The 22,754-nt window shown below is 36.8% G+C and overlaps 1 protein-coding gene across 1 annotated transcript in view; it reads right to left on the bottom strand.

The window, feature by feature from the left end:
• The window catches only part of dnah2 (dynein, axonemal, heavy chain 2), a 518,592-nt gene that overhangs the window by 435,765 nt on the left and 60,073 nt on the right, over positions 1–22,754 (bottom strand). The window contains 3 exon segments of the mRNA XM_051924101.1: positions 14,218–14,432; positions 18,237–18,419; positions 20,144–20,273. Coding sequence (XP_051780061.1) covers positions 14,218–14,432; positions 18,237–18,419; positions 20,144–20,273 — 528 coding nt within the window.

Genomic DNA, 22,754 nt, shown 5'->3' on the forward strand with positions numbered 1-22,754 from the left:
AAAAAGTTGCAAAATATCGCCATGCTTACAGTATCTCAATATATTGCAATATATTGAATCATAACCCCTGTATTATGATAAGGATCACATTGCGAGATTCTTGCCAATTCACAGCCCTAATGTGTTATAGACGCTGTCTGGCCATTTGGCAACACTAAGGTGCCCAGTGGGTTTGTGTGTTTATGCAGGTACTGTTTTCTTGCCACAACTTCGTCAAGAACTAAAGCTATATCCACATTACTACATTTTTATTTAAAAACACAGACATTACTGTCTGTTTTCACCATTTTTCCAAGCCACCCTGAAATTTTTAACTACTAAAAATGGAGACTTTAGAAAATGCTCTCCAGAGCCTTATACTTCTGAAAACACCAGCTCAGTGCTGTAATGTGGACAGGTACAAACACAGATGTTTGAAAATGCAGACTCTAATAGCACCTATTAGAAAGTCCTTCCCTGAATGGATTCTCTTCATTACAACATCTAATTCCCTGACTGGTGACCCTTCACATAATAAAATCATATTCCAACATAGCAGACAGAGAAGACTTTCCTTCCATGGCGCTTGTTGTGTTGCTTATCTGTATGCATCTCAATTGTGTTTTGTACAGTTTGAATGCTGCATACATTCATAAAAGGAAAATAATTTACTGGTTGCTACAGTTTTGTGATAAATCCATTGGCCGGCAGCATTGCCATCCTATCAAGGATTTTTTTTGGTTGATGTGTGCATGCACAGAGTAGACAAATGCCTATGTCACATGCATTTTTTGGCCGTAAACAGTATGAAACACTTATGCAGATGGAGACTGCTTTTGTTTAAAGAACACACATTTTAAAATGAAAATGTGGTAGTGTCCACATAGCCTAAAGTCCTCTGAAAGATGTGTTAAGGCCTTATGCCCAAATGTCCACTATGCCCTTTTTGGATGCAACAACCTGGTACCACACCTTTACAAGGAGGAAACTGCTGCTATCATCTAGACACCAAGAGATCTATAGATTTTTTGCCAGCTCTCCATACTCTCCTTCTCACACTATGTAGAAGATCATCATTGGCACCTGTTGGGTCACCTGCCTGTAGCGTCATGGGAAGACAGTGCATGTTTCCATTCCCATCATACATCCTCTCCTTTATACATCCGTCTCATAGTGGCCCCTGCCATCCCACACTATAATAGAAAGGTTGTCTTGTTTCATGAGGGTGGTACAGTACACTCTATGTCCCTGTCTCTAGAAGATTTCTTGACTGGGTCTTTCTCTATGTGGACTGAACGGTGTACTCAGGCCTTATAACCCATTAGACCCACATTATAGTCAGCTTCTTTGACCCTGTTGGTAATTAGAAAATTGAACTCTTAACTTATTGTTGCAACAGCATGAAACACTGGTCACTATCCTATTATTTCCTAATTGTGTGCCAGAGAATAAAATAGTAACTTTTTTCTTTTCTCCTTTTTCAGTTTTACTCCAGTTTTACTCCATATTTACATAAATCTTGCAAAAAAAAAAAAAGAAATCAGATGCCACCCTTAATCTCACAAATACACACACACAAAAACATTGTCAGGCATTTAAAATTGCAAAATTGATTTGATTTTTCAGATTGCTTCATTTACCAGTCTGAGGAATTTATTGCCAAGCACCCTGCATTTCCATATCAGTCCAGAAGATGGTGCTTAATAACCTTTATTGATAAACACATACATACATGCATACATACTGTACATACATACACGCATGCATGAGTTCAGGTCAAGCCAATCCTCAGTATCAGATCAGCGTGGCCATTACAGTATTTTGATATCAGCACAGTACTCCCTGGAGAGATTTTTTAGTGTCAATGTACCTCTGCAACTTCAAGATGCCTAAAGAAATCCAAGTCTCTCAGGCAGCTCTTGAACTACCCAAATTTGTAAAACTGTAAAATGGCCTAGCCTCAACTGTTCTCAGAAACATTCTTGTACCTTTAAGCAGACAGCAGGAAGTATGGTTTCCTGCAGCCGGACTTCCACTGTGCTTACCTTGGCTTCAGGGATGCATCCTGGTCCCTTACTTTAACAAGAGGCAACCTGTTGCTATTACCCAGCAGCCGCCAGAGAGTCTTACTATTTCTTGTCAGCTGTCCATGTCTGCTTTCTCACCCTGCATTAAGGGTCAGGTATCCTTGACGTCCGCGTGGTCACCGGCCCCCTAGCATCATTCAGTAACATTACATGTCTCTATTGAGGCTATAAATCCTCATTTATCTGCATTGGTGTCTCTTCTGTAACACCATGTATGACTGACTCTTCCATTTATTACTGTCCTCCATCTTTTCCACCCTGGCATATGCAGGACCTCTCATTTTTCAAATGTGGTACTGTATACACGCTTTCCTGTCTAGCTTTGGTCTTTCTTTTGTGCTGAACCATGATGGAGGTCTCCTTCTCTCTCACACCCCTCTCATTCTACAAAACACACAGAAGGGAACAATCCATTCCTTTCTAAAAACATTTATTTATTCACTAATTAACAGCCATCAACTAAATGATGGCAAGGAATGTGCTTTGTTTTATATCTCTTTAAAATAATTAAGTTAAGAGTGTACGTTTTGTGAAAAATTAATTTTGCTCTGTATGGTAAGAAATGTACATATTCATCAGTTGTATTTTTTGCATCCAGCAGAATTCTTTTGAATAAAAAGCAAATCACATACATTTGTGGAAATTAGAAGGAAATGCATTTAATAATGAAGATAAGAAGCACTTCTTTACTCTAGGGAATATGAAACAAACTATCAAATCTTGTAGTTTAAGTAAAAAACTTGACAACTACTTAAAACGTATCAGGATGAGGTACTGGGAAAATGTAACTACGAGCTAATTAAACAACAATGAATGGCCTCTCATTGGTCAAACATTTCAAGTTCTTATGCTCCTATTAATTCTTTTCACAATTAATAATAACAAAATGCTAACAGCTTTTTAAGGCACAACAAAATGGAATTTAGTATAAATAAATGAACATAAAATTATTATTTAAACACATTGTTACTATTCATTCTTTAGAAAAAGTCTTCTATAAAAGGTAATATTATCTTGATGTTTATGCAGAATTCTGATATGATTTTCAATATGAAAGGCACTGTGTAAAATAATGAGAGTCTCTGTACAGTGCTCTTTGATATTTGCTCACTAGGAAAGATGTTATGCAAAATTAAACACTAATAACAATATTGCTCTTCATTTCTTTCTACCTTGCCTTTCATGGAACTTAACTGTTATTTGTTTCTTGACATAGCAATTAGCAATAGTGAGCATTAGGAAACGGACTCTATAAAATAAGTAGCTGTCTCGCCTGGCTTCACACAAGACATGTCCTAAAACAATGGGCCTCACTTATTATGCTGTTGGTTAACTGGATGTATCAGAAGTATTACGTAAATAACTAAGAAGTACAGTATTCTGTATATGATATTTGTTATTTCTTTCTTTATCAGGGGCTAATATTATTAGTTCACTGGAGTTCCTTATCCTTGAATATGCTACATACAATTGCCTATGACTAAACCATCCCTGTCGCTGATCAAGTCCTGCTATTCCTAGTGACTGACTTTGGCTTCTGTTAATCAATGTGAAACATCATTTTACAGAAACCTTTGAATTGAAACAGGTAATAAGTTGAATAACTGGAAATTTGATTTTTTTTTATTTTTATTGATTTTATTGTAATCATTCCATACAAATAGATCAATTTTTACAAAAAATAGGATTGAAAACAAATCAACCCTCACCCCTGAGAAAGAGAGCACAGAAATTTGAATTATTAATGTCCACCAAGCTTGCACCTTGTGCTTGCTGGTATCAGTTCTAGCTTGCCTACAACATTGCTCAGCATAAAGCAGGGTTAGAAAATGGATTATTCCTGTTATTACAGGTTAACAGTTTTCATCTGTTTACATCATTCACTCAAGCATTACTTTGCGTCAGTTCAATTTTTTTTGCCATAAGCATAGACAATGAAGTTGTAAAGTTGAATGATGTTTTACTTATTACGTATGACAAAATGCAATGGCATTTATAGGCTGCACATTTAGGCGGCCTATGCAATGAATTTAATGTTTGAAAAGCTTTTATTATACTGTATACTAAAATGCTTACACGGAATACTGAAATCCATCACCCCATACCTCCTTGAGCCAGCAGGCCAGGAATTGTATTAAGTAGTTTGGAGAATAGAATTAAACGTAAAAAAAAAGCAAATGATAATAAATCTATATTTAAATTAACCTACCTGTAAAATACCAATGAATAGATTTTTCTGTGTTATGAGGAGAATTATTGTGTCATGAGATTTCCAGTACAACATCACACGACAGAGTGAGTCAGAGTAATGCTCATGTCCTGATGCTGCTCGGCAGAAAGTTTACAGCATAAAACACACAAATTCACAACCTTCTCAATGTTTTTAACTGTTACAGGTCTATTACTATCAAGTCTGTAAATGTTTGCATATAGTGTACGAGACAGAATATCAACATATGTTGTATGTATTGTCGTGATCTGAGGAAGAAAACACTGGCAAAGTGATTAAAATCCATTGACTATTTATTAACACAAAAGACAGTGTATATGTTTCAGTACATGGTGTAAGCATTTCAATATTTGGTGTTTGTACAGTGAAGAATGAATTAAGTCACAAAGCAAGTATAGCAAAGAAATAATATTGTGAGCTCTATGTCCAGTCAGTGTAGGTGCTAGCATTGTTGCTGCCCTAGGCCAAGATGTAAACATCATGCCCTTACATGAGGTTTGATTGCGAAGTTACACGTGTGCAAGACCATGATGTGATCTTGATAATTATACTCTACCCAAGTGTTTTACAACTGGTGTACTGTGGAAATAACAGTATAGTGCCCCTCGGTCCAGACCTGAGAGAGACACACTCCTCAAGTGGTCGAGACCTGATCGAGGAGGATGGGACCACCTGGAGAAGCCAACATTAAAGCAGTTCTGCGATTGCTATTTGGCAGACACAGCACTTAGAGTGCACTTTAGCAGCCAGGAGTTGTGTCGGGGGGGTCGATCTGCCAGGGTGTGTATTCGTCAGCGACTCTCGCAGAGCCGAGTGGCGGTGGACATAGGAGTACTCACTAAGTGCAATGTCTGTGACAACCAATGTCCAAACTGATTTTTTGGCGGCCGGTAGTCAAGACCTTTCAGATGGCTTAGCACATGTATAACATGTAATGTTTTTGTAGTTCGTAGAATCGTGGTGTGCCTTGGGATTTCTTGGGTTACAAAAAGTGTTTCATCACAGAAAAAAGGTTGGAAAATATTGCTGTACACCTTTGATTCTGTCACGCATAAAGTTCTCCGTACCAGCTTTGCCATCTTGCCTAAACACTGACACCGTGCATTACTTGGGTGGTTATGTTGCATTCTTTGCATAAATTAGCGAAGATACTGCAAATGGGAATGATGGGTAGGGATAATCATTATACTTCTATTTCGTAGAATTTTTTTATTATATTAGAGCAGTCAGAACTGCATGCCACCTGACACACCGGCAAATAAAATACTAAGGTACTAGAGACTTTTTTGGTTTTAGTGCCACTCAAATATAACTTATTTTCCATTTAGGCAGTATGACAGAAATGTGAAATGAAAAAAGAGCATAATTTTTATCTTTGAGACTTTTCTCTAGCATTGCACTAGGACTGCCTTAACTTTACCAGGCCTAACATATTGATTGATTGATTGATTGATTGATTAAGATTCTTTTCCTATGGAATAACTGTACAAAATAAGGAATAATAATATTGTTCCTGGTGTCTTTTTTTTCTAGTACCTTTTAATGAAAGCACTTCATTACTCAAAGAGTTCTGGGAATCTGGAAAAAACTACAGAGACATGTAGTTGAAGAAGACACCTTGACAACCTTTAAGAAGTACCTGGATAAGATGTTGGTACAACTCAGCTAAACAAATAAGCCTGATGGATTGAATGGTCCATGGTCTCATCACCTTTGTCAAATTTCTTACGTTCTTGCCATCTTTTGTAAAAGTTATCACATTACTTAACTGTTTTACAGCATTTACACAATTACAATTGAATATTGCTGTTGTACACTGATTTATATTATATATAATAAACCCAGTCCTACATTAAGCAGCAAGTTACTAGTTATTAGATTCTGTTTGAAATGGCAACCAAGAATCAATCTATCCCATATTAAGCCTGCTTAATTTCACTGAGGGTCTCAGGCAGCTGCACTGGGCACATTGCAGCACCCATCACTAAATGGTTTGCCAGTCTATCACAGACAATACCCAAGCATGCACCCATACTCACTAAAAGAGGTCCATTTGAAGTCATCAATCAGCCTGACACACACATCTTTGGGATGTGGAAAACAAATCCATTAACCCTGAGAAAAAGCCATACAGACATGTAAAGTCTAGAATGATACAGATAGACCAGATTTGAACCTTTGGAGCTTAGAAAATATGTCACCAAGCTGTCCTTCATCAGATTTGTAATTGTTATAACCTAATAAAATACTTAAAATACAGCTTTTGATGCATGATTATTTTATTCAGTATGTGCATCAGTTGCCAGCATTGCCTCTTGACCTGCACCAATTGCTGCCAGAACAGGCTACTACACCCTGTAACCATAAACTGGAATAGCAGGTTCAGAAAACAGATGGATAATAAACATTTTAGAATATGCAGATGTTTATCAAATATAATATGAAGTGTAAAGTACAGCAGTTTATTTTGAAAGCGATTATTAGATTGTTTATGTTGGCTTCCTTTAGGTAATGTTATTCATATACACAACATGGACCTTAACTGCTTTGCCCATGAGGCAATATTTGCACATCTATAAAGCACTATCAAATGTCATCAGTAACTTAACTAAGATTTTTCAGTTTTAAAATGTAAAAAAAAACTGGACAACAACTATTTGGTCTTTCATTAATTGCCTAAATACATGTGAAATAAATGACAAACTTATAATAATAAAAAATGTATAAAATATATTGCAAATACAACATGTACATTAATTTAAATATTTCTTTAATCCAAGGTGACCTAAAAGTCACAAGTGAATAAAGTTGTGAGATAGTACTGTATTTCTGTATTGTTATGCTAAGAATGGAAGATGCCACTCTCAGACACATTCACGTTCTATTTTGCTATTGTAATGTGGTCTGAAGACACTTATCCAATTAAAGCTGTGTTTAGCATACAAATTAGCCAATTAGACAGACACTTAATTCAGCTGGGACTTGATAGGCACGAGCAGAGTTTTACTCTAGGAAAGATAACTGATTCTTACACCTGATAGGACTTTATTGCAGTTCTCATTTATGGACCTGTATTATAGACAATAACACAAATTACATGATTTACTTATCTTCCCTTTTTTTTTGGTTTTCTGCCTTTCTGCCTGGTTTTCTGCCTGTCTCTTGAGACGTGTGCTTATTAATTGTATTTAGGGTTAAATGCATAGGATTCCGAAGCTGAACTAAAATACGCTTATTAAGAGTCAAGAGGTACAGTAAAAATGTGTTAAGATAGACCTATAAATGTTTTTCAGAATGTCTGCTGTTCAACTTCACACTACCAGGTGGCTCATGGTTTTCAAGGATCAACCATTCATTAGCTAAACTGGACCACGTCACGGTGAAAACAAGCCATTTTCCTGGTATCAGATTCCGCCTTTTCCTGGGTAATTCCAATGGCCTTCTGTATAAATACTAGTATAATCCCTCTACCATGTTTTCCCACAGTACACTTTCAGTGGCATGTGCTGGGGAGTGGGGAATGTAATTAATATTACAGAGATGCTCAAACCTTGGTACCTCGTCATTAAGAGCTCCTCACTGAGTTACTTGTACCTAAACTTTATTCCACTATGCACAGTATGTCACTGAATGTTAAGATGAGGACATAGATTGGCCTTATGGGAGTGAGTGTATGTGTGTACATGCGAATGTCTGGCAGGGTTTGTTCCCTCCTTGAATGAAATGCTACAAGGAAGAATTTGAGGATTAAGTAACTTTGTAGTGAAGAAAATTGGGCTCAGATATGCTCGCTTTTTTCACCTGAAGCATTCTTTTCTTTTTGTCACTTTTCTATATTATAGTACATCACAGTCAATTGATATGCAGCACAGCAGTGAGATGGATAGCATTTTATCACCAAAACTCCAAGATCCTGAGCACTTTCTCCCTGTTGCCTGTGTTTTTGTTTCTTTGAGTATTACATTTTTTACCACATGCACATTAAATTAATTATAAAAACTAAACTTGATCTTGGATAGACTCTGGGAAGGTTCAATAATAGATTAAGATACAGACATTTAAGGAGACAACCAGTAATAACCACAAAAATAATCTCTTGGTCAGGTTGTAATACCAACACTGTAAAAGTAGTCCTCTTCAGTCCTGGGCTGTACTGGCCTAGTAAAGACTGGGCCAAGTACAGAGTGAACGGCCAGTGCAAAATATATGGAAGCAGATTTTGTTATGGGGTGGAGGGGTACATAGGTGTTCTCAGGCTGGCTGAGAGATTTCAGGTCTTCCCCGAGGTCTCCTCCCAGTTGGACATGCCTAAAGCAGCTCCACAGTGAAGCATCTTAATCAGATGCCCAAACCACCTCAAGTGGCTCCTTTCAATTTAGAGGAGCAGCCTCTCTACTTTGAGCTCCTCCTGAATGTGTGTGTTCCTCACACTATGTCTATGGCTGAGTCAGACACCCTGCAAAAAAAACTAATTTCAGCTGCTTCCATTTGCAGTCGAGGTCTTTCAGTCACTACCGAAAGCTTGCAACCATAATCGAGGACAGAGATATAGTTCGTCTAGTTTGACTATCAGCTTAGTTCTCTCTTCACCAAGAATGAGCGGTACAACATCCAAATGACTGCTCACCCCACTCTGTCAATCTCCATTTCGCTTATTCCATAATTCATGAACAAGACCCCAAATTACTTAAACTCCTTTGCTTAAGTCAGTACTTCATCCACAATTTGGGGGGATATGCCTAGGCAAATGGTTATTAAAACTGTTTTGTATTAGAAAGTAATCATTGAGTTATTTCTGCTTTATCGAAAAATATATGTAAAATTTCAATTAATATGCAGTTAGTTTCGATTAAAAATCTTAATCAAACAGTAGCCTCTCTCTCTCTCTCTCTAATATATATATACTAGGGGGGCCTTTGGCGCCCAACCCCCAGTAGGCCACCCCACTTGCGGCCAAAATCACGAAATTCTATAAATATGTAAAAGAAAAATTAGTTATTATTTAACGGAGTAAAAATCATGAAAATGAGAATAGAATATTTACTCTCTTACCGATTGGAGTGTTCCTGTTAAACTAAGGTCCACTATGCTCGATGAGTATTTATAAGAGACTAATTCATTTTAACTGACATTCTTATAGATAAAAAAAAACTTTTTTTAAAAAATGACTCATTTAGATAACAGGAAAAATCACATGAAAACTAAAGTGGTATGCAATTGGTCATCGTAACTCGACCTACAGCTAACGAAATCACCTAAATACAAACATTGGTGTTATGAATAGATAATATTTTTTTAATAGTTTGTTCCTGTGAAAGAAAGTTTACTCAATCAAAAATAATGTAATTTATTGAATTAAATTATTAAAATAAATTATTGAAATAATAATGATTTATTGAAAGTAAAAAACACGACTTTCTTGATAATAAAAACCATGACTTTCTTGATATTTTAGTTTATAATTTAAAAACGGAATAAGAATCTGAAAATCTAACAACATCACATTAAAGTTTGATAATTTCTGAAAAGAATGATACCAAACATATACAGTATTATGTAGGTTTTAAAATAAGCCCAATTTAAAGCATGACAAAAAATGTGACATAGAAACATCACATAAAATCATTGCACTTATAGGCTTAGGATTTTATATATACAGTATATATATATATATATATATACAGTATACACATACACACAATATATATTTTTTTTAATTAAAGCATGCCTTAAGAGTGAACTAGTGAACTATTAACATGACATGGCAGCACAATACTTATTACTAATTATTAATGCTGTCTCATGAGGACTCAACTTTGAATACTATACTGGTCCCCAACTGTATTTTTCTGTCTTAGCAGTAGCTTTCTAGATATCCTTGGATTTTCCCAAGTCCTAAAGACAAACAAATTATGTTAATCACGTTTGCTTATAATATATATATATATATATATATATATATATATATATATATATATATATATATATATATATATATATATATATATATATATTTTGTCTCAGCCTAATGAGTGTGTTTGTGCCTGCCCTGCTGTGTTGAGAATTGTGTTTAGCAAATGGATGGATATTAAGGTTTAATTTTGTGTTAATTAACTTTCTTTGACAGAATAAAACCAGGGAAGTACAACTTGTGAGCTCTGGGCCATCATATATTTTTTGTTCAGATAATTCAGTGTACTTCATATCTGAAAGATGTTTAGGCTAAGTAAAATGGTAAGTGTAAACTGACCTTTTGAGGATCATGAGAATGCCATATGATGACCTGATGTAAAGTCCAAGTTTGAATGAGGGTCTGGGCCAATGAATGAATGAATAAATTACTTAATATTTACCCAAGTAATTATATTTCAAACAGTGGCATCATTTAAATTGTTTTGAATGCGTCACTCTTTGCAGACTTGTCACCCTTTTTTAGCAATGGCTCATGGCAATATTAAAGAAACCAACTGTGCTTATGTGTCATTCATTGGCAGTGATTATTATGTAACTGCTGTCAGTCAGAATGCAGGCAAGAGTTGTCTGCAAGTCATCTAGTATGTGTGCATCATGCCAACTACAGCATTACATGCTCCCAAGGGAGAAGGTGTGCATGAAGAATGGTTAGGCTTAATGTTCCCACAAAAACACCCCTAATGCTTTACAGTTTACTATATCCATAAGCACTTAGTTCCAGGTGGATTGCCTGCCAGGACCGCAGAGGTGAGTAGTCAAAACTGAAACGGAACTGCTTTAAAGTCTCCAGCAAGTTTCTGACACAACATAAAAGGGATATGATACGGCCCTGTACTCATCTTCCATGAACAAAAGGAAGCCCTTGTCATGAGAAAAAAGATGTAAGGCAGATTTTTCAAAAGGCTTTAAGTGCTATAAATTACAGAAAGACCACAGACAGCTCTTCACAAGATTTTCAGCATAAAACAGAAACTGTTTTATACCTTTACCATCTGCTTGCAATCATCAATAGTGCAGGACCAAAACTTTCTATGGCAACAAAAAATAATCTGCACACATTTTTCCCTCCATACTGCAACTATTCGTGAAGCATTCTACAGCATAATACCAGCCGCCTAATACCTACCGTATGTGCCAAGGTTTAAAATGAAATCATAGCAGAGATCATTTATACATCCTAAAATAATAAATGGCTCTGAAATGTGAGGGTGTAGTTTTACTGCATAGCCCCTTGCCAATTTTACCATGTTTCAAACAGATGCCTCCATAAAATCAACCAAAGTAGGCAGGAATTGGAGACAAGATTACGAATATGAAATATGAAAAATGATCAGAAGAACAAATGAACCCTTCATGGCAATTTCAGCCTGTACAATCCTTTGTCTGAAAAAAACAGCCCCGCTTAAAAAATTGCAAACATAATAAGATGTGTCTATCAAATATAATTTTACTTAAAAAAGAAGAATTTGTTTTTAAACTTAATTAAAATGTGCTCTTTCGAGGTATTGTTTTATAGAAATAGGGAGCGTTCTTGATTTTCTGGCTGTGTGGGGAAGCGTTTTGATAGTATAAACACATTTCTTGGAATCAAATGTTTTCTTTCAGAAATACAACTAAAGGCATTGCACTGCAGCAGAGAAAAATAATAAAACCACAGCAAAATGAAAAGCGCCAAGAGAGCATGTGCACATGAATAAAGATTAAGCGCCTTTGGAGTCGATGCTTTCGATATTCATCAGATTATCAGTCCCACAGGAACAAACCAGCAGGTATACCCCCTACTGCCTCATTATCAGAGATTTAGTTAGTGATGTCAACTTATAACATTAACATAAAGAACCATGATACCAACGGTGTGCTCACAGTAAACAACTTTTTAAAGGGTTCAAAGAGTAAATGAACATTAAAAATCTGTATGCTACAATTTCAAAAGTAGTTAAGGTAAAGGTTGGGTTAGGGTTAGTCCATAATGTTATCAAGCATCCAAGCATTTCCACAATCCAAATAATTTAATTACAGGATTTCAGGGTGTTAGAGCTTTTACCAACAACACCCTATGAATGGCAGTATCCAACCATGGATAGGTCATCAGTTCATCACAAAATGAGCTCACCCATCCTCTAAAACTCTAAACATGGAGTACACAGAGCAAAACCAAACAGACTTGGGTAGTTCTTGCTGAGATGGGAATCAACCTACATCTATGGAGCTTGTGACGGATGGCCAGGGCCATTACCTGGCCGGGACGTGGGCCTGGTAGATATGGGAGAGACCATATTGGAGTCACTATCTTCCCCCAAGACATTAGAGGGCAGCCCCCCTGGGTTGCTACAGCACCAAAGATCCCCGTAGGGCATGTTGCGAGTTGTAGTTTGCAGCAGCCCTGTTGGGTTCATTGGAGGCCGCCAGAGGGTGCTGCAGCTGGAAGACAATCAAGAAACACCAGGAACACTTCCTGGTGCACTATAAAAGGAGCCGCCTCACCGCAAGTCAGAAAGCCAGAGTCGGGAAGTGGAGGACAAAGTTTTGCGGGAGGTAGAGTGGAGGCGACAGAGAGAAAGAAAGAGGAAGTACTGTGTTATATATATTTGGTGCTTTCTGTATTGTGCTATGAAGTGGGGAGCAACAGAAAATGCTTCCCTGCTTAAATAAAGGTGTGTTGTCTGGCAAGCCCTGTGTCTCAGCCTGTCTGTGTCAGAGTTTGGGGAGCAGTATGCCTTCTGGTGGTCCACAAGCTATAAGGCAGCAACTATAACTGGTGTGCCAGCATGGTGGACCCAAACTTACAGTACAATAACACTGCTGTCCTTTATAATACTCTGTGTTTATAATAATTGTTATCATTTAGTAAACTGCACATAACGAGTATCCTTAGCCAACTAGCAGGTTTACTAGGTAGCCGAATCTTTGGGGATTTAAGTCCAACACGTTGCCCCAAAAGTCTAAACCCCACTGCCTCTTATTAGCTCGCAGTTGGGAAATCTGTTGTAGTGGCTCAGGAATTGGACTTAAAACCCCAAGACTGCCAATTTATTTTTAGGCTGTATCTTACTATGGGGCCCTGAGCAAGTAAACTAACCTGCATGTGCATGAAAGAAAACTCTCTAAATAGTTGTAACCCATCCTGAACTTGTAAGTCGCATTCAATAAAGGCAACAGTCAGATGATGAAAAAAGTATTGCATGAGGTGATAAGAACTGAAAACAATCACCCAACAGATAAGCTGCATGTGAGGCTACTGGGAAATTCATGATTTTGGAGAAAATACATAATATGCAGTCCCAAACTGAATACAACATTTGTATCAGTGTCAGAACTGTAAATATAAACTGCAAACATCTGTAGACCTGGATTTGCTGTTACCTTTGAGAAAAATATTGCAACATTAAGTTTGGCTGTGATGCCTGCAATTAAGGCTTTAAAATCCTTCTCTGAATTCCATCAAGATTGAATAAGACAAAATGTTAAGTTAAAAGGTAAAAATACCAAAAGAAATGTATTTCATTCAGTTAGTCTATCAATCCAATCATACCCTTTTCGGTGATACAGTCAGACTATTAGTTATCAACTGACTATATACTATCAACTTCTTTGCACTACACTAAAAAAAAGTTTCATTACACTATATATTTAAAGTAAAAAATCAGAACTTTAAAAGCAGCAGCAGCAGCAATTTACGAAACTACCTCTATTTTGTTGTTCTGGGTGGAACTAATGAGCTCAAATCACATGAATGCTTTCAAGTCATCACTGTAAGTTGCCAAGTCATTTCCACAATATCTCAGACATGATGTGAATACAGCATATGGCCCACAACTAGCCCAAACAAGAAAGAGTGCTTAGAAGATAAAAGATCCACGGCTGAAAACCACCTCAAACTGTAGAGTTGCATTTTTGAACCCCACCTTTAGCCTTTGTGAATACATTTCTAACCACACATGTACTTACTTATCAAAGTTGACTTGCATCAAACCAGTTTTCTCTTGGCTACGTGTCATCAGAGGCATTTCCAGTCTCTTCAGGTTGTTTTTATCTAAGGTCTGATTCCACTCGGTGAAGATCTTGCGAACCATATCATCAAGGATCTGCACCAGCTGTTGATAGGATGCTCGTACTTCCTCACCCGTTCCAATATTTGGAATGAAGTGTGCTTTAGCAAGAACCTGGAAAATGACATAAACATATATCTTGAACAATTTCTGTTAGTTAAAAAGAGTCCTGACACAAAATTAAGAATGAAGAACATGCATTTTTAACAGGAGGCTTAAGATGCATGTTTTCATTGGAAGATTATACTGCTCTGCATTTCTCTATGGCATTTAAGAACTATAGTTAGAGATATATTTTGGCCCACACAAAGTGACATCATCAAACCAAAGAAAAGAAGTGTGAATTCTGCATAAAGAATCCATTTGCATTATGGCACGCAAGAGATGAGGTATGAAATCACTGCAGTGGAAATCTAGGAAGCATCATTCTTGCTTGGTTAAAGATTAGTGGGTGGATGGACCTCCACAGGACAAACAGTCATGATTAGTCAACCATGTTACTCACAGTTATTAATCCCTACTTGTATCCGTGTGTGGTAATAAACTAGAAAATATGACTTGACTGATAATCTCTCTTTTTTACCTTGGGGTACTTGGCATGTTTATTTTTTTCATAAACAGTGCAAAGAATATAATATTTCTAAACAGAACCTTGTGTTTTTAGATGTCTTCTTCTTTTGGCTGTTCCCATTAGGGGTTGCCACAGTGGATAATCATTGTGTTTTTAGATGTGTTCTATGTACAGTAGAGTACAGTACAGTGTCGATGCTAATCCACTGAGAGGGCCAGAATGGTCATACAAATTATGTGCTAGAGAAGGTGGTGTTCAGCTTTAATGAGACCAAACAAAGTTTACTGTATATTTAAGTCAAGTATAAATGTAGAATAAATGTATCATACTACATACAGTAAGTGGCTAACTTACAATATATTCTTTACTGAACTGTTTGCATTTCTACTGTTATGTAAAAGTCAGTGCAAGAAAATAATCTGAATTCACGTCATATGGGACTGATGCATTATGTGCCACCAGAGGAACTTGTATGTACCACAACATAAAATGTAACCGCAACTGAAAACCTTATTGTCTTACTTGGTAAACCATGGAAAGCTTTGTGGTAAAGGACATCACAATTAGAACAAACGTAACCTACATTAAGGTGATCAGTGCAAATCGAAGAGTAATTTAGGTTAATGGTTTCTTCTGATACCTATCACTGCTGCAATGGATTCACAATAAAAAATTTTGAAATTGTTTCAGGAGTGTCACTTGGGAGAAAAGAATTCCAAGTTAGTGCCAGGATTTTCTTTTTTTCAACTTCATATTCCTAACTGCAATTTTGATGTTGTGTTTTGGGTTTAATGAACTTTATGGTTTTCTTCTGCTGGCCATTCGACCCTAGCTTGTTTTGAAATGTTGATATTGCCCAATCTTTCTGTACTTCACTTTCTGGCTGCTTCGATCTGTAGCACCTTCTGGTATTCTTATTCTTTACTCTACATTATAAAACAGTCTGCTTACTTTACAGGCAACTGATGCAGAGACACACACCTTTTTTAGATTTGTAACTGCACGATTCTTAAAACAATTTTACATCCCAATAATGTCCTTCAGGCTGAATCACCTTCACTGTCAATGAACACCATGACAAAAGAGAGTTTATTCAAAGTCAATATGGTCTCATACTCTATCTCTGCTAGCCATCAATAGACACAAAGGCTTTGCCGGGATTTCCATATGTGACCCTGAGCATGCTGGAACATTGAAAGCTTTATTCATTCTGCAAGTACACCTGCATAGGAGCAACTGCTTTCAATAGGCTGGAGGCTGCTCACTCACCTAAGTGCTTCCATCTTTTTGACCAATGCCAGTAACAGAATGCACTGTTTTATTTTCTAGTGTAATGTCTTTAATCTCGAGATAAAAAAAAAAAACTGATAGCCCTTGAGCGTGTTATTTGCTACAAATGCCTCTGCATAAAATGAAGATTGATTGATTCTGTTTAAGACTGACTTTATATAATTAGAAAGTGCTGACTTTACATAATTATAAAGCGAAACAAAGTTTTCTGCCATATGGAAACATTTCTTAAAGACCTACTTTGTTACAGTAATTTCTGCTTTTCATTAACACTTTCTGGAACAGCAAGATGAAAATCTTTAATGTTTTCTAAGGTTACAGTTCATTTCAAACCTCAACCCCCCCTAACACATCCTCCCTTGTGTTTAGAAGTCTTCTGGCAGTTTTAACACTGTTTGTATTAATAATGGCTTCATGACACTTGCCCTCGCCTTCCTATTAATATAAATAATTGCACACTTTAAAAGATCAATCACAATTTCTAAAAGTTTGTTTTTATTTGTCCTTATTGGCCACATTCCTCTGCTTTGCAATGCTTGAACATATTTCATACACGGCAGGTTGCAGAAATGCATAGAACTCAATTTGTGACCTCACCCAATGAGACCCAATTTACCACATCCTACATTCCTCTTCCCTGTGGATACAATCAGGCATTTTGGAAAGGAAAAAGCAAAATAAACATGCCACGTCAAAATGAGATATATTGGAAAGACAAATAAAGTAATATAATGAAGCAGGTAAGCCCACAACTTCAGTGAGCTATAAGCAACGGTGAAGCATTTTTTTTTTTCACATGCACACGATTTGGTCCAGATTATTTTACGATTTCATTTTGAATGCTAACATGAAAAGGCAACAAAAGACAACCAAATTATATAAAAAACAGGTATGGCCTTAATGGTCTCATGGAAAGTAAAATAGAACACGGGTGCTTATCTTTAATTTTCAAATTCCCTCCATTCTCAAAGGCATGTGCTGCTTAACAGCCTTAATACTTTCCCTAACTGACATTTGACACCTCTGAATCGAATGGCTAACTTACTGAATTAATATTACGGATCTGCTTACCACAAGGTTTCAGTAATCACCTAGAACTATCCGTTAAAGGACTCATTCATTTCTGAAAAAGAAACTTCTCTATATAGTCTTCTCAGAACAAATCAATAGTAGTTGAATTCACTCAGTTAAATTGGGAATCATGCATAAAAGAAGACAAATGAAAGTTAAGGTGTTGACCACCAGGGGGCGCACCAGCTGCCCCGACCTCGACACAAACAGATGTGGGACACAAGTGCAAGCACAAGCTTTTATTTTTCTTTCTTTCTCTCATGGGAAACGTCTTCCCCCATTTCCCAAGCGTACAGCACACTCACAAGTATAGAGCACACTTCTCTTCTTTCTCTCTTTTCTTCTCTCTTTTCCTCCACTCCTGGCAAGCATCGTCTTCTCTCACCCAACTCTATCTCTTGGAGTTGTGGCTGCTGGCTCCTTTTATAAGGCACCCGGAAGTGCTTCAGGTGCTGGTTGATCTAGTTCAATTAAGGGCTTAGCAGCAGCTGCAGCAACCCCTGGCAGCGCCCACGGAACCCAACAAGGCTATATCAAACTCCAGCTCCCATGGAGCCCTGCGGGAGTCCGAGGCACCGCTGCAACCCAGGGGAGCTGCCACCTAGCGCTCCGGGGGAGGTAATGCTCTGGATACGCTCTCTCCCCCAGTCCTTCTAGCATATTGGCAAGGCCAGGCGAGGGCCCGGCTATATGCCATAAAGGATAAGTGTAGTCAAGCATACGGAAGATAAAATGCACAAAGCATTTCTTCACCCAAATGATCATTGAAGTCTGTTAAAAACAGCCATGTCATGGAGTTGGGGCAGAAGCCTTAGCAGCTTGGAGATCTTGGGAAAACTTCACTGAATGGTAACCATGAAAGCCGGATGGACTGAAAGGTCTCTCATCATTTATCAAATTCTTGTGTTATTTTAACAATCTCAGGATATGTTTCAGAGGAACAGTTTTTGAAGACATAATTCTGTGTGTAACAAAAAGAAGCCTACCTCCATGGGCCTCTCAATACAGCGGCGCAATGCTCTGCCCCAGTGTGCCTGGCCTGCGAAGTGGGGCATATGCGGTGGCAAGGTGCATATCTTCTTGCTTAACTCTTTGTTAACCAGATTGAGGGCATCATTATACATAGCATAAACATCCACTGTCTTTTTGTCGATGGCACGCTTGATGGCCTGCAGTACAAATAAAAAGTACCCAAAAACATGAAACAATGAAGAAACCTAAGAAAATGTCCAGTTTTAAATATATAGCCAAAATAAAGAGATGCTTTCCTTAAATAAAAAAAATCCTAGCTTGCACCTTCAGTTAGGAATATACTGTACATATGTTCTCATGCAACATAAATGGCATTAATAAAAAAACACTACTCTCTGTATTCTTTGTAATTCAGGTTACATTTCAAGTATATAGCAAACTTCCATTTAAATGTTCAGGTCACTGTATACATGTACAATTTTAGTAAAAATGTAATAAAAACATGAAAATACATACTAAGAAATCTAAGTATAAACAATATACGACATGGGTTATTAAGACTGACTAGCATAGTCTCGGTTTACCCTCCAAATTCCCTCGGTACGCTTCTCAACATCAGTTTTTACTTTAAAATTACGTACTGATGCAAACTGATAAGATCTGTCTATAATGAAGATGAACATTAAATTTTGGGAAGGACAGGCTCACAAGTCATTATTTTTTTCAAAACTCAAATATACTGTAAAATAAAAAAAGTATATAGAAACCACCTGAAAGAGTACCACCACAGAAGAGAGTGAAATGAAACTCCAAGAACTAAAAACACCACCATTAACACAAAAGCCATTTGATCTACAGTACAAAAAAGAATACATTATTTTCCTTGTGCAAGAACTTCTAACATAAAGGCAGAAAACATCAATCTATAAGTAAATAATTTTAAACAGTTTTCCGAAGAGATTGTTGTGTCTCATTCTTAACATAAAGCCCAGCAGATGTGCAGCTGGAATTATTTAACGCATACCACCAGTGGCAAACATGGCATGGTACTGTCACATTGCTATCAAGCATCTTCCATTTTTTTTTTTTTTGTTTTTTCTTTATTTCGCCTTATACAATTTCTTGTATTAGGAATTTGGTAGTTTTCGCATACCCCTTGGGGTCAGAGCGCAGGGTCAGCCATTGTACAGCGCCCCTGGAGCAATTACAGGTTAAGGGCCTTGCTCAAGGGCCCAGCAGAGCAGTGGCCTTTTGGCAGTGACGGGGATTTGAACCGGCAACCTTCGGGATACCAGCGCAGATCCTTAGCCTCAGAGCCACCACATCCGCCCCATTGCTATCAAGCATCTTCCATTTGTTCATTTACTAAACCGTTAGGTACATTCATTTTGTGGACAATCTAGTTGAACAGGATTGATGAGCTTGTTGGGAGGAATGGCCTGTTCTCGCCACAACTTTTCTAATGTTCTATTCCACATTTAGTATTGTGGCATTTGCAAGCTATTCTGGCAACACCTATCACAAGCGAGGGAACCATAATACATAAGGCTGCACCAATTTAGTACCAATTTAGAATCACCAATTAACCTAAAATGCACATCTTTAAATTCAACTTAAAATGCATGAAGGTGGTGTCATGACTCATATATTAACACATTATATAAAATGGCTAAGAAACACATTTCTTCTTGCACTTTGTCATTATAAATATTAAATGTAAACCAGGAGACACCATATATTCATGTACTGAAATGTATGAGAAACAGTTTCTGGCATGAAGCATGCCCGTATATGGAAACAAAATCCTAATCCATCCAACAATGCTTAATATTTTTATGTGAATCGACCTTTCATAAGCTTTCAGAGATTTCTTGAATTTAGGTACTGCATGACATTCATTATTATAGACAGAAGAACCAACCTCTCTTGAAGATAGGTGCTGGAAGACATCTAGTAGCTCTACTCCATGCTCAACTGAACACACTGTCTCAAAGGCCATGTTAATAAGGTTCTGCATCATGACCTCCAGGTCCTTGATACTGGAGCGAAACCTGCACAAGATGGATGTTATTTGAGTCTGGAATACAACACACATTGCTTCAGTTATTAAATGGGCCAGGTAATTGAAAAGTCTGTAAACACAACCCGGGACAACATTTTTTCAAACATTTTGCACCCTAAAAAATTTTGGTGATTACGATAGACAGCTTCAGTCTGAACAAAAATATAATTTCAGATTGATTGAATTATGTAGGAATTTGGAGAAACATAAAATTTAGTGTATTTAACAGCTTAATGATGCTGACGCATTGCATTACTTCAATTGAGATAAAAATGTTTTGCTGAAGATTTTTGTTTGTACTCAGCATCTCATGCTTTTCATTTCAGTGTCCAATAACAGTCATCCATCATAGATGAATTCCACTTGTCTTTCTATCACTGCAATTTCTTGGTGAAACCTTTCACCATGTTTGTCACTGATTGCACCAAGAGTAGCAGTGAAGAAGTCCAAGCGTGAATGCACAAAATGAATCTTTAGCGACATATTGCACTTAATTGTTTTGTATGCTTGAAGCATGTTATCAACAAACTGGATGTAGTTTGGTATTTTGTAGTTACCAAGAAAATTCTCAACAACAATCGTGAATGCCTTCAGAGTGATTTTTTTCCAGTACTACTAGTAGATCTTTGAACTGCTTGTCATAGATAGATAGATAGATAGATAGATAGATAGATAGATAGATAGATAGATAGATAGATAGATAGATAGATAGATAGATAGATAGATAGATAGATAGATAGATACTTTATTAATCCCAAGGGGAAATTCACAATGATGATGTGTCTGATATGTGGACCAACAAATATACCTTTTTTAATCTTGGTATCAGTTATTCATGGAAACATCTGTTACAAATATCAAAATACTACAACTTTTCTTTTTAATGGCTTTCACAATGTTTTTCATCAGTTCAAGTTTTAAATGAAGTGGAGATAAATTTATCTTTGTGGGGTCAACAAGTGCATTTTGTGCCACACTTTTATGCCCTGGAACCAAATGCTTACAGAGCGGCCAGTTCTTTTTAATTTAACGAGACTCTTTCGCACAGCTGTCCCATTCACAAATGACTTGACAGTACTTGGTATATCGGGGCTGTACTCCTAGCAGCAGTGCCACTACTTTTAGATCACCACAGATGTTCCAGTTACAGTTGTATATGTACGCTTATAATGTGAGGGGAAATGAAAAAACTAGGTGACTGCTATAAAACAGTACATGATAGGAAAATCTGAAGGTTATTTTTGTGGTCTAGCCAAAATCCATAAGGTACACCCAAAAGTATTTAGGAAATTAGAGCATAACAGTACAAGAAAACATTTTACAAAGAGGGAACACACAAGATTAAATCCATAAATGTATATAAACCTAATACACTGATATATGAAAGGTACTCAGCTGTCTACTTTCTAAAAATTGAGGAAGACAGTATATTGATTTTTTTACTATTGCATGTTTTTTCTGCATCTTCAAAAAACTGCAACATATTAATGAACCAGATCTCTGTATTCTAAACCAGCACTGACTGACTATTAGCATACCAGCAGTGAAGTGCTGCTCTTCCATGGTCCAAAACAACTACATCAAGATAGATAGATAGATAGATAGATAGATAGATAGATAGATAGATAGATAGATAGATAGATAGATAGATAGATAGATAGATAGATAGATAGATAGATAGATAGATAGATAGATAGATAGATAGATAGATAGATAAATAAATGACTATCAACTTTCAATTATTTTAAGAGTGAGCATTTTTCAACATCCTATGATGCACTGATGCCCCATTTAGGGCAAATCTCTGCTATATTACCAAGGTTTGCACTCTAGCTGCTTATGATTATTAATTGAGTGTGGTAGCCTTAAAAATGGGTAGATCAATGCTTCAGTTAGTCATTCAATGATTAATGTTCACAACAATCTTCCACTTAAAAAAGGCTTTCATTAAAATAACAGATGAAAGTACCCCGTGTTGTATGGCTGTCACTTCGCCTGTCATTTTTATAGCATACATAATACTAGCAGTTCTTGATTTCATTGAACTGATTTTTACATCTTTATTGCTTGCTGTAGTTTTGTGAATACACAAACTGACCTTACTGTCCTCTATAAATTAGATTGCTACATTGATGTAATGGTCGTCTCACAAGAGATGTTTTATCTGCTGATTTTGACTTGTGTAGAATATATTAATAACAGCAACTTTTGAAAGGCAAGGTTACTCTTGCCTTTATTCTAATAGCCCTATTATGATATAACAGTATGAGCCAGAAGATGAGGGACCTGAATCCATTCAGCATAGAAAAGCAAAACTAAAAGAAGGCACAGCAGCATAATAACGCAGATTGCACTCATTTTTATTTTTGACCATGTGACACTTGCATAATATTGGTTCTGTTCAGGCGACTCCAGTGACCTCCAACAGTCCAAGGATATGCTCTTAATTTTTGCTGAGTCTAAACTGATC

Source organism: Erpetoichthys calabaricus, chromosome 3, assembly GCF_900747795.2.
Source record: "Erpetoichthys calabaricus chromosome 3, fErpCal1.3, whole genome shotgun sequence".
Classification (NCBI taxonomy): domain Eukaryota; kingdom Metazoa; phylum Chordata; class Cladistia; order Polypteriformes; family Polypteridae; genus Erpetoichthys; species Erpetoichthys calabaricus.